Raw genomic sequence first — 12071 nt, 5'->3', positions numbered from 1 at the left:
CTAACAGACCCCCGTCCGGCCTTGCCACGTCCCTCTGGTGCCAAATCCGACCACGGGACAAGACGTCGCCGCTTGGTGCTTGCTCCTGCAGCCCTCTGTGCCAAAACGGGCTCCTCCTGGAAACTGCGTTACATGAGACAGAATTCTGCAGTGGGTTTGGTTTTTTTTTTGTGCACTGGGACCAGTAATTTCCTTTTAGCCAACATTTCACCAACTTTTAGCCTCCCCCTTGAGTCCCCGTGGTGACAAGCCTGGGAGTTCTGAGCGGGGCTTTGTGCTGAGAGCAAGGTGCACGCGTGTGCACGCACAGAGGTGCGCGTCTCCCTGGGGCATCCTCATCGTTCGGTAGGGACTCCACGGCGTCCACTTGAGTTTTGCATTCCCAGGGCATGCCCAGACCTTCTGCCTACAAGTCTAACTCCTCTCCTCTCTTTCTTGTCCTCTCTTTTCTCCTGCACGGTGTCCTTTCTCAGCAGGGGCGCTTGGACTTGCATAAAATCTCTCTTGCCCGTCAGCAGAGCAGCTCTGCTTCCCAGTGCGGACGTCCCAGAGAAAAGGTTGAGACACCCACTGCAACGGAGACCTCTTCATTGTCACCTGGCTGGTGCATTGCAGCCCAATCCATCTGGGTTTGGTCTACAGCTCTGGAGATTCTCCTCGGGAATGAAAAAAAAAAAAAAAAAATCAAGCAAAAAAAAAAGTGAGACTTTCAAAAGCATCTTTGTGCTCGGCTTCCAATGATGTCAGCAGCAAACTGAAGGCTACGAGGGTCCCACCTCCATGTGTGGAACCAGAACTCTTTTCATGATGTGGCCCTGTGCATTTAGGCTTCTGCAAGGAAGGGTTGGATACTCTGAAAAGGATTTTTCCAACACTTAGGAGTAATGATCAGGCAGTAACAAACCCAGATATCAGTTGAAGGCAAAACAAAGTCAAACCAAACCCTTAGTCACAGTCTGTATCCAGAGCATTTTATTATTTAAAAAATTTACAAAACAAAGCTCATTGATTTCTCGTTAATGCTTGTTTTCTACAGAAAGTCATAAACAAGACTGTAACAGAGTAAAATGCTCCTGTGCAAACGTCATCATCAAAAATAAAGTGTGATTTTTATGTACACATAAGTTACTGTCAAATATTAACATTAAAACATCTCTGCATATAAATGGACTGCAACAAAACCGCAGCATTGTCTTCATCTTCTAAATCACTCAGATGCTTTGTCCGTGACGTAGAAAGGTGTTCAACCCCATTTCTTCTCTTTCCTTTCCTCTAAGATAGCAAGACTTCCTTGAAACAATCTGGGTTAGGTCCGAAAGCACCTCAGCAGCAGCATCCTGTGCGTTGTCCTCAAAATGCAACAGGTGAAGGACAGAGCGGTGCCTCGGAAGCAAAGCGTAATCAGAGCCACCTCGTGTGGTTACGGGCTCTGCTATCCCCAGGACAACGCCGACTGACGGGAGCACACGCTCCTCAGCCTCCACTGGAGACCTTTCCACTGGCAGCCAGGCTGACTTCCCTCTCGAGGACATCTGTGAAATGTAGACGGGCCCCTCTGAAGCCACAGGTGGGTTTCCTCACAAGGGTTTAGAAGTCAGAAGCTTTGAAGGGGCTTTTAGGAGGACTCGACGACTGTCCCCGAGAGCGGAGGCGCCGTCCTCCCCTCCCCAGATCCTCGTGAGGAGCAGAAGAACATTGCACGATGCCTGAATCTGCGACACACGGAGGGTTTGATGATGAACTTGTACCGGCTGGAGGAGGCGGGTCAAGCCCACCAGTGGGGTGTTCCAGCGCTCACAGACAGCACATCCAGAACGTTCCTCTTTGCCACCTGAGCATTAGGGGAGGTTCAAGTCTCCCAGCTCCCCGTGCGCACAAGGACACCCTCAGCTGCTCAGTTCCCCTCCAAAGAGCCGTCCTTCGTGTACCTCAGTCCATTGAGCACCACGTCCGGGCACAGCTCTGGCAGTTCCACCTTGCTGGAGAGCGGGTGGAGCTGCAGGTCCCTGTGGTCCACGGCAATAGTCACTCCAGAAGGGGGAGCACGAGCAGAATCATCACCTTTCCCAGCTTCTTCTTGCACAACTCGGTAGTTTTCTAGGGTCAAGCTCACGCTGGGGATGGTGGGAGTGCGAGCTACTTTCAACGTCTTCTTTGACCTGAACCTCTGGTAGCAGAAGAGGAGAGACAAGACCACTGTATCTATAAGCAGCTCAAACATTTCAACTACAGACAACACCGAGGATCCAAACCAGAGACTCCATTGGCTTCCCATGCTGGACAGCAGCAGATTCTCCTGTGGAAAGAACCAAAGGGTCGTGTTTATCAAACACAGCAGAGCTCTGGGAACGTCCAGTTATTGCATGTTGCCAGCAGGTCAGTTTGCTGCTTGCCATTTGGGGAGCAATTTTGTGTGACTGTGCAAAATGTGACTTTTTCAAGTCTCTTCCTTAAGAAGAATAACCCCACCCCATCTCGGGGGCTGTGAATAATCCTCCCTCCAACCGCACGCAGCGCACTGCAACTAACGGCGGGCAACAAGGTTTGAGCTGGCGTAGTGCAGCCTACCGAGAGTAAAGGAGACTCGTTCACGGACTGGTAGTTCAGTTGCTGGTAGAAGATCGTCACCTTGGCAATGTCCTTCCTGCGTTGGAGAAAGGCAGCAGTTAGCAATGGTGGGGTGTTCACACATCGTTCACCAAGGCGCCCCGGCCTTGATTTTACACGCCGAGCGCTCGGCAGTAGGTTTCACCGCTGACTCAAGCTTTCTTTCTTCCTGAGAGTGCTTAACACGAGCTTGGAAAAACGTTACAGAAGCGACTTACGGTGTCGTGAGGAACGATGGGACATTTATTGGACGACCCTGTGCTTTTTTCTCTTGTCCTCTCTTTCCTCTGTGTCCTAACACCTACAAATTCTGCAGGGATGAAGAGTCAATCCCCACTCCTAACAGGAGTCCCTTCTCCCAGCGACTGACCTGTTGCTGGTGGAGTTATATCCATTCTGATGCCTTAGAGCCTGGCGGACCCAGTCCTGCAGCAGAGCATACGCATGTTATTGGCAATCCCGTCTTCTGAGGTTTTGTATGTTTAGTATTTTCTAAATGCAGATTTCATAAGCAATAAAATAGCTACTGTGGATAATAAAAAAGGATGTAATTGATTGGTTTATAACATACAGTGATAACTATCAAGTAGCAGCTGTATTTGGCAGAACAGCAAGGATGTTTTAGGTGAGTATGGTATTCTGGTTCTTAAATTCTGCCTTTAGTGGCAACCTCCTTAAAATAATTTCCTCTTTTAGACTGCATTGGTTGGATTTACACCTACATTATCACCTATTGCACGCAAAGGAATTACCTGGTCGTACAGCCTGAACGCACATTTAGCATCAGCACACGAGAAACGGCAAGAGGTCACCTGCTGACCCACAGAGTTCCCACTGCAGCCCCTCACAAACGGTAATGAGCGAGCTGCTACGCCACAACACCCACTGGAAGGAGAAAGTCATTGACACCATTGCGTAGGTGGGAACTAAGGCAGCGAGGTGAATTGCTGAAGGTCACAGGGAGGGTTGGGTTAGAACTGGAACTGGATGGACCTCTCTAGCACCTTCACTGCAGGGCCAATCCCTTGGGCCCAGGTTTGGGACCGGTTTGCTTTATTTGCCGCTTGCCTTTCTGCTGCCTGAGCTCAACTTTGCTGTTCCAACAGCCGCAGGAACTACAGCATCCCCTCTAAACACAGCAGTTGTCTGTGTGGAGTACCTGAGACTTCACGGATGGCCACTTAGCTGTCCCAGCAGACACCTTGTACAGCGATTCCCTGGTAAGATAAAAACGGAGATTATGATCACTGTGACTCTCAGTATTTAAAAGTGAATACACGAAGGCGTTTAACAAAGCTAACGACCTCCCCAGAGCTGAAGTTCTGGGGGCAGCTCTCGAGAACCTTGCAAAAAGCTTTGCAAGACGGCTTAGAAAATAAAACCAGAGGTTGCCCGAAAACCTGTTCGGGTCAGGAGGAAAACTAGAATGGTTTCAAAATCCTGTGATGCCTTCATAACCAAAATATTTTCTATTTTGCTTTAAAACAATGTCTTTCTGTTTTGAAACTGACCTACAATAGAAAAGGTCAACCAAGGAAAGTGATATCGATCAAAAAATGACACAAACGGTTTGGTCTGGGCTTAGTAAAACATTTCAGTGTGATTAAAACAGTTTCCCCTCTCATCATTCACACACAAAGTTCTTACTTAATTTGCCTAACGCTGTCATCCTTCCCCTTTCTCAGCACTGGGGTTCAAATGTCAAACCGAAATCTCTGGTTCAGAAAATGCTAAAATTCAGGTGGCCATACATTTTTCACTAAGCTGCCCACATTTTTCCTCCGCAAGCTGGCATTTACTTCGCTCTACTTTTGCAACCTACCGGCAAGGCTTGGGACATTGGTCAAAGCAATTCAGGTGATGATTTCGGAGCCTGTTGTACAGCTGGTAAAAGCAGTGACCTGGTGAGAGAAACGGGAGGGACACACTCAGACTCTTCTGCGGGAAACGGAAGGCTACCAAATGGAAGGCTACCAAAACCTCTGCCCTCACTCGGCCTCCCCAAGCACACAGCACTCCGAGAGACCTGGTTTTGCCTCCTTCTCGCTTTGGAGTGGTTCCAGCCGGCCGAGCTAACCGCCTGGGTGCAGCGCAGGTGCCTTCCCCGTAAGGATCTGCTGAGGACAGGCCAGCCAGAGAACCAAGAGAAGCCGTTCAAAGCCTTACACCAGCACAGCCACCGGTGCTGGCAACACGGAAGAGCTTGACCCTCTATTAACGTCCTTAATAATGGGATGCTTGAGAGCATCGAGCTTTTTTAGGCACTAACTTGATATCCGTGCAACTACCCAGAAAGGTGTCTGGATTCAGCGATGCGAGGAAAGAGTCCAAGCAGGAAATTGGCACGAAGCGGAAGGGCAGCGATCTGAGGAGTCATGCAGCCAGCGACTATGGTAGGAAGGTGTTCCCCTCCAACAAGGACAAGGCAGCGGGTTTTTTTTGCCCTTACCCCACGCAGGCTGCTTGTTGTAGTCACAGTATTCAGCGCCGGGAGGCAGGGGGTAGTAGTAATAGCCACAGCCACATTTTCGAACCATGATGTGCTGAAAGCAGGAATGCAAACAAGCCTGGAAAATAAAGAAGGCATAAAAGATTGGCTAAGCCAGAAATCCTCAAGCGCCCAAATCTTCAGGCTGTAGCATGCAGCCGCTAGGAGACAGCCTACGGATTTTGTTACTGCAGAAAGACACCAGCCGTTACTACAGCATAATGACCCAAAAGGTTTTCACCGTTTCTTTCTTGTCTTTACCCCTGAAAACAGTATTGAACTCAGACAGAATTTTCCCCAGCTCCCTTCTTCATTAGGCCCAGCAACATCTCAGTTAAACAGCCCAAACCTCCAGGGCCAGGAGCAACTACTGACACATACAAAGACCTGATGGCCCACGAACGTCCTGCTAGAACCGTCCAGCAGCCCTGACCGGCTCGCTGCCTGACCTCTCTTGTGTTACAAGGAGGGAAGAGCCCCAGGATCCGGGACTGAGCATCCCACGCTCAGTAAAACACATTCCAACACGCTGTCTGTGAGCTTATTGTCGGAGGGGTGTGAATCTCGCTGTTCTCTCCAGCAATGGACCTGCTGATCTGTAAAAGCTCTCTGGAGAGTAAGGTATGACTTGTTTGCGCTTCATCCACTTCGAATAAGCTGGGGCCTCAGCCAGCCACTCTGGCAGTACCTGCAGGGTGTAGGAGTTGTTGTACAGGAGTTTAACATTCACATCGTTGCCGTTAGTCGTGCATTTCCCATAATTGCCACCCAGGCGATTCACCTCATCCTGTGGACACGGAAGAGAGGCCTGAGTGATTAGGAGCTTTAATTGGACCTAGCCACCACCATCTGAACTTCACTGGACGGAGCATCGTACAAAGGACTGGAGGTGTTGCAAACTGTGTGAGCAGCCGAGCTACACCTTGCCAATAAAACGTACAGAGTCACGGGGCAAAGGCAGGAGAGTGCACTCTGCTTCAGCTGACAAGCAGGAACTCATCATGTCAAAATAACTAAATCACTTCTGGATGTTTGTTCTCATCCTCCTATACACATGCAGCCCCCCGGGTAGAGCCAGAATGAGGTGTAAGAGGCGTAAGAGTCTCAGTGTAAACCTAATCAGGCCCCAAGGTATTGAGGGCCAAAAGGCCACTTGCACGCTTGGGATAATTTTGGGGAACCTGAGCCCGGTGAAGAGGGAAAAGGGGCTTGCACAGGTACACACAGGCAGTCAAGAAGGGAACACAAGGGTCCTGCAAGTCCGTTGTACGAGTCAGTGACAGCGTTCAGCTCCTCACAACTTCCTGCGAGCAGAAGGAGAAGAAACAACGCCCGTGAGCAAGCGGCTGACCTGCTGAATGCCGATCGTGGTTGCAATGCCTGGTCTGATGTCAAAGCCTTCGTGCTCAAGGAACGGTGTCTGATTGTGGTTGTGTATCATCACTTTCACACCCGCTACCGTAGACAAGAGTGGGATGTGATCCTTCTGCTCTGCTCTCAGGATGAGGGAAAGCCCTGCAAACCAAAGAAAAGGGAAGCATTTAACAACTTCTTTGGGGCCGAAACAGGAACGCCACGTCACCTTGAATTCTCAGCACCGATCAAAGGTCTGCCTTAGCTCACGGAAGAGACATTCTTTTTCCTCACAGACCTGCTGAGCGGCCAGGTAGCAATTGCACCAGCCTGTTCCAAGACTGTAACAATATTCTGCTTGAGAACTAATATTCTCCTTGCTATAAGTTACAAGATATGGCTGATAGGGCTATCACACACATGTGGCTAGTGAAGCAAGCAAATACAACACATACTCTGTGCCACCAGACTAGAAAGGAGAGCTCTATGTCAGTAAGTCATGTGCAGAAGACATACTTAATCCACAGCCAAATTATAGCAACTTTAGCTCTTCTTCCCACCCTTTCCCAAATAACGTACCATAAGGAATTCCTGGTTTTGTAGCTGTCCAAAAAGAGTCTGTTCCCTTGCTGTTAAAAGTATAGCAGCTTCCAAAGACCGGGTGGTGAAAGTGAACATAGTCACTGAAATCAAGAGAGATTTTGATGGCTTTTAATTACGAGCGTAGCAATACCTTGACTTCTGTGTAGGATGTGTGTGTGGGGGTGTGTGTGTGTGTTTGTATGTACAGGATGCCTATGGGAGAGAGTTACTCACTGGAGAGAAGGAAGAAAGGGATTTGCTGCTCACCCAAGGTTACAGCCAGAGTAGCAAAACCAGGAGTCAAATTCAGACCTCAAATTCTGACTTGCTTTGCCTTCCACCAAGTAGACTAAATTTCTCCCTGCCTCTTCCAACAACCAGGTTGAAGTTCTGTGCTCTAATCAAGAGGAGAAACACCACTTCTGTGCTCTAATCGATAGGAGAAATAGATCCTCTTTCATTGTTTTAAAATTTATACCGCTTATTAGCATCATGCTGAACTTCCCTGGGCAAGTCAGCCTCCACCTTCCCCCAGTTTGTAGGCATTCTTAAGAAGAGTTGGGTGGGCACAGGTACAGAGGTGGCAATGCTCACAGTACACAGATGGAGATGCATTACAGGAAAGCATCAGAAACGCTAAGTGCAGAGGAATCTGAGTCAATTGCCTCCAGGAAATATAAACCAGGACCTTATCTCATAAAATGATCTACTGCAAACTTTGCAGACCCCTCTCCTCTTTGCTGAAAGTGCCTAGACAACCAAATTTGCCCTCTGCTTCTTCTGTGTCCTAGATGAGCGCTTTGCTGCTAACTTTGCTCAAGTCATCAGCTTGAAAACGGCTAAGCCAGCAAATGGCTCATGTGTTCCTGAGGCACGGCATGGCCTTGGGTGTCAGTTGTACTGGGAAGAGCTTCCACCAGGGGAGATGGCAGGCACGCAGGAAAAAAGAAGGCGCACCTTTGCCGTCGGTATTTGCAGCAGGCTCTCTCTCAGTCAGGGCAGTATGCCATGAGGTGCTCTGCCTGAAGGTGTAGGCTCAGTTTCAATCTGCGAAGCCCTTGAGTTCTGCTGAAAATCGCAACGAGCGCCCCCAAGAAGGAACATACCTGGGTCTGCAGCGCTCCCCATCATACTGACAGGAGTAGACCATATCTTCTATTTGCTCCTCGTGATCGGAAATGTTGATTATAACCGGGAGCTGGGACATGATATTCATGTAGTGAAACCTGTACCACTCAAGAATCGCATCCATCCCAGAGGAATAGGTCTTGTAGAAGCAATTCCCACCCGTGGCATTGCACTGGAAGGAGAGGGAGCCGTTCAGCACAGCCAGGACATGACAGCCTGAGGGTAACAGAGATGAGGGGGCAAAGGCAATACTGGATACAGGGACAAGGGGAACCTCTGATTTTTTCAGAAAGTGAAGTTTCTGATCATTTTAGTTATCAGAGAATCACAGAACAGCTGAGCTTGGAAGGGTCCTGTGGAGGTCACCTCGTTATGTGCTACGAACCTTCTCGCCCTGAAGCTGAACTAGGTGTGCTACCTCATCTCAGGGGAAGGAGTGCAGGGGAAAAGGGGCAGAAGAGAGCAGACACCAAAACTCAACTACCTTGGAGGAAGGAACGTATCGTGGTTTAACCCCAGCCAACAACTAAGCACCACGCAGCTGCTTGCTCACCTCCCCCCCTGCCCCTGCCCCGGTGGGATGGGGAAGAGAATCAGAACGGTAAAAGTGAGAAAATTCTGCCCCAGCCAGAAACAGCACAGAGGGACAGGGCTGGTGGGAATACTCTACAACCCATGAATCATGAACCAAGTCCTGAGATGCTTGGTTTGTTCTTACTCAGGCCTTAGATGGGTGAACACCCACAGGTTCTGGTGAAAGTGTGCCTGGTGAAGGAGAGGGCAGGACGATAATAATCAGGCAAAAATTGCTGGCCCTTCAAGCCACATCAACCTCTCTCTCTCATAGCTTCTCCTCTTAGATCTACGCTAACCCTGCTTTTGATAGGAAAAACCTGAAGCATTTGCGTTCTTCCCCCAAGTCACAGACACACATTTACTGTATTCATCCTCTCGATTTATTATTGCCGTCTTTCATTTTATCTGCAACGCTTCTAGTGCCCCCAGTACCACGGCATTTAGACACGGAGGGGATCCTCGCATGTTGTTTCTCTGCTATTTCTAGGCTCACCTGCTCAGTCTAGATGTTTTGTATATTTTTAGAAAGGGGCACAATGATTCCCATAGCCTGCTGCTACCATTCCCTACGGAATTTGTCCCTGCCAGAAGGGCTTTACAAGTGGGTGGGCTGCGTAAGGTGGTTGGTGTTGCTGTTTCACCTCGCAGGAATCCTAGCAATCAGCACAAACTGTTGGGGGCAGGGATGGGCTCTCCTGAAACATCCTCCCAGCTGTCATTACACAGCACTGAACAGCCTCACCTGGGGCTTCCACCCACACCCTCTGCCTCTGGGCGAGGATGTATTTAAGCTCAGCCTGGAGGTTTCAGCCCCTCTTTGGGCTGTGGTGCAGGGCTGTGGCTTTCCAGCCAGGCTGCTGCTGCGCTCCTGCCTGACCACGGGCCCTGCTGAGCCAGTGGGCTAACCCTAAACCTGCCTCGTCGCCACGAACTTGCCTGATGAGCTGAACTCTTGCTTGAACCCGGCTGCCGTCCGTGAGCTTTCCCTGCTCGCTTGCTCAGGTACTGCGGGACGGGCCCCCATCCTGCCCCGCCGGCAGGCTCCCCCTCTGCCCCGGTCCCCGAGGGAGCAGCCAGTTGTTGCTGCTGGTGGCTGTAGCCAGGTTAAAACCTCAAAGAGGACATGCACTTACCAGCTTGAAGCCCACGCTGGAATGCTTCTTCCCTGACCTGTTATTGTGGTCAGGCATTCTCAAGAGTGAGAAGTTTTGGCTCAGCTTGAAGCTAGACCTGCTGAGGTTGCCTACGCTTGGCAAGTCTTTCACGTGGATGTTTTTCTCATTCGTGTGGAATAAGCTGGCTGATGTGTTGATGCCGTACAAAAAGGCAATGGATTCCTCTGCCATGCGATCCAGTTGAACCAAATGTTCGCTAACCAGCTCAAATCTGCAAGGGAGAGAAATCTCCGCTGTTTGTGAATACCCCCATTTCTGTCAGACGAAAGCGCTTTATTTTGTGTCCCCTCACAGTATCCACGGAAAGGTTATTCTCCTGGTCTCTGCAGACCTTGATGTCTGTGTGAGAACAGCCAGCAGCTATGGTGCCTGTGCTTAGTATACCGAACTTCAGTAAATCAATTTATTAGGAGCTCCAGTAACTGGATGTCCAGTTGCTGGATCCTCCACTGAAAACCTCAGAACTTGTGGCTGTGCAGCATCAGCTGCACAAACTGGCCTTCCTGTCAGCCAATTACGGACTTATTCTGAGGAAACGACATGATTCCTTTACTGTGCAATTTGAAACTTTTCCGTAAGCTGCCAGCACTATGCGAGCCCTCTTTGACAAGCAGAGCCACACGAACTTCCACAGAAGTTATACCGTTTCCTCAATGGTACGAGAACCCACGCAGAATCAGCTGTTAGGAAGGAATACACACAGTAGCCACGTTTTTCAGGGAAAGACTGTTTTTATCAGAGCACAAAATCAGTTAGCAGCTTGGACCAAGTCACAAGGTAGAGTTCCCTCTATCCTGACTCAGTGCATGAAATTAACTGCTACAAGCTGTTGCACAATTCCTACAAGATCTTATCTTGAAACCAGTTTGGAAATAACAATAGTCCCTTTCCGAGGCAGAGAGACCTCCCTCTACCTTCAGCCTCCTCCAGGCTGCAGTCATCAGGCTGCCGACCCTTCCTGAACCCTCGTGACTAAGGACATGCCTACAGCCGAGGGGAAAGCACGGGTTACCTGTATGGGTCCAGGTTGCAGATGGTAATGGCTGGAAACATCTTGGCCTCCGAATGCATTGACATGGTCAGGACAACAGGGTAGGCCCAGTACTGGCTGAACATGAGCGCAAATTGCCAGTACAACATGCCGAAGCTGGCCAGCAGAAGCAGAGTCCAAAAGGCCGTTTTCATCCTGTTGCTGTCTGAGCACACAAGGCGGATGGTGCCGTGGATCGTTGTGTTCTTACAGAAGAACTCAAACATATCCTTGAAGGAGTCGTAAAACTCAATCAAGCCTTCTTTCTTCTCCTCTTCTCTCGCCACTTCCTGCTCCATCCTCTACGTCTGTTCAACAAAAAGGAAAAAAAAAAAAAAAAAAGAGATTATTAGCATGTTAGCAAAACCATGGCCAATCTATGGCCTGTTTCAAACAGGGTGCTAATGAGTTTGTTGTTATCAAAAGCTGAAAATAACTGTGAGCTGAGACTCATCCGTCCTTCCAGAGTTTGGACACCAGGAAGCAGCAAAGAGGTCGAATGTCCTGCGTACGGCTGCCCGAGTAACTCCAGGCGTTCTGCCACACTCACACTGTGACTTCTCTGTTGGTACCGATATGCAAAGTTGCAGTGACTAACACACGACCGGCTGAGAAGTCTGCTGTCAAAGGGGTGTGTAGTTTCCTTCTTTCTAAGAACACTAAGGGCCAACATTTAATGCTGAAGCAGTGTGTCACTGTGCACTCGTACAGATCTGTAAGTGATTCATCATTATGAGTATATTGGTAGTGAAACACGCTGGCCTATAGGCCTGAAACAAGGCTGTCTCAGAACTAGCAATATGGCTTCATCCTTACATCAAGGAATGGGGATAGATCCAATTTACAAATGAATGAACGGGACAAATTAGTATCAGGATTTATTTTTTGACGTATGATCTCTCATTCTGCAGAATGGAGGTAAACAGGATTAATTTCTGCCATCCCTGAAATATATTTCATCTTGGAGGTGGCTCTAGTAGGTATTTCATAGTTCAGATGAGCAGAATCAGGTATTTAGGAAAGGGAGCGGAGAAAAACACCACCTCAATTGAAACCAGAGAGGGGATTAACGAAATTAGGATGTTGATAGAGCATTGCAGATACTACTTGAAACAAAAAGCTTTTGGGTTGT

General features: G+C 49.1%; 1 protein-coding gene across 1 annotated transcript; it reads right to left on the bottom strand.

The window, feature by feature from the left end:
• Positions 1 to 1894: 1894 nt before the first annotated feature.
• On the bottom strand, positions 1895 to 11238 carry SCNN1D (sodium channel epithelial 1 subunit delta). The gene is made up of 12 exons (XM_009956817.2): positions 10922 to 11238; positions 9868 to 10120; positions 8137 to 8330; positions 7028 to 7131; positions 6447 to 6610; positions 5784 to 5882; positions 5057 to 5174; positions 4430 to 4508; positions 3767 to 3824; positions 2978 to 3033; positions 2569 to 2644; positions 1895 to 2296 (listed from the first exon to the last, which is right to left on the bottom strand). The coding sequence occupies exons 1-12, from the start codon at positions 11236 to 11238 to the stop codon at positions 1895 to 1897; spliced, it is 1920 nt and encodes a 639-aa protein (XP_009955119.2).
• Between the last annotated feature and the right edge of the window lie 833 nt (positions 11239 to 12071).

The sequence above is a fragment of the Leptosomus discolor genome, chromosome 20 (genome assembly GCF_034619465.1).
Source record: "Leptosomus discolor isolate bLepDis1 chromosome 20, bLepDis1.hap2, whole genome shotgun sequence".
NCBI classification, from domain to species: domain Eukaryota; kingdom Metazoa; phylum Chordata; class Aves; order Leptosomiformes; family Leptosomidae; genus Leptosomus; species Leptosomus discolor.
Note: the sequence above shows the minus strand (reverse complement) of the source record. Positions and strands in the feature narration are given on the sequence as shown.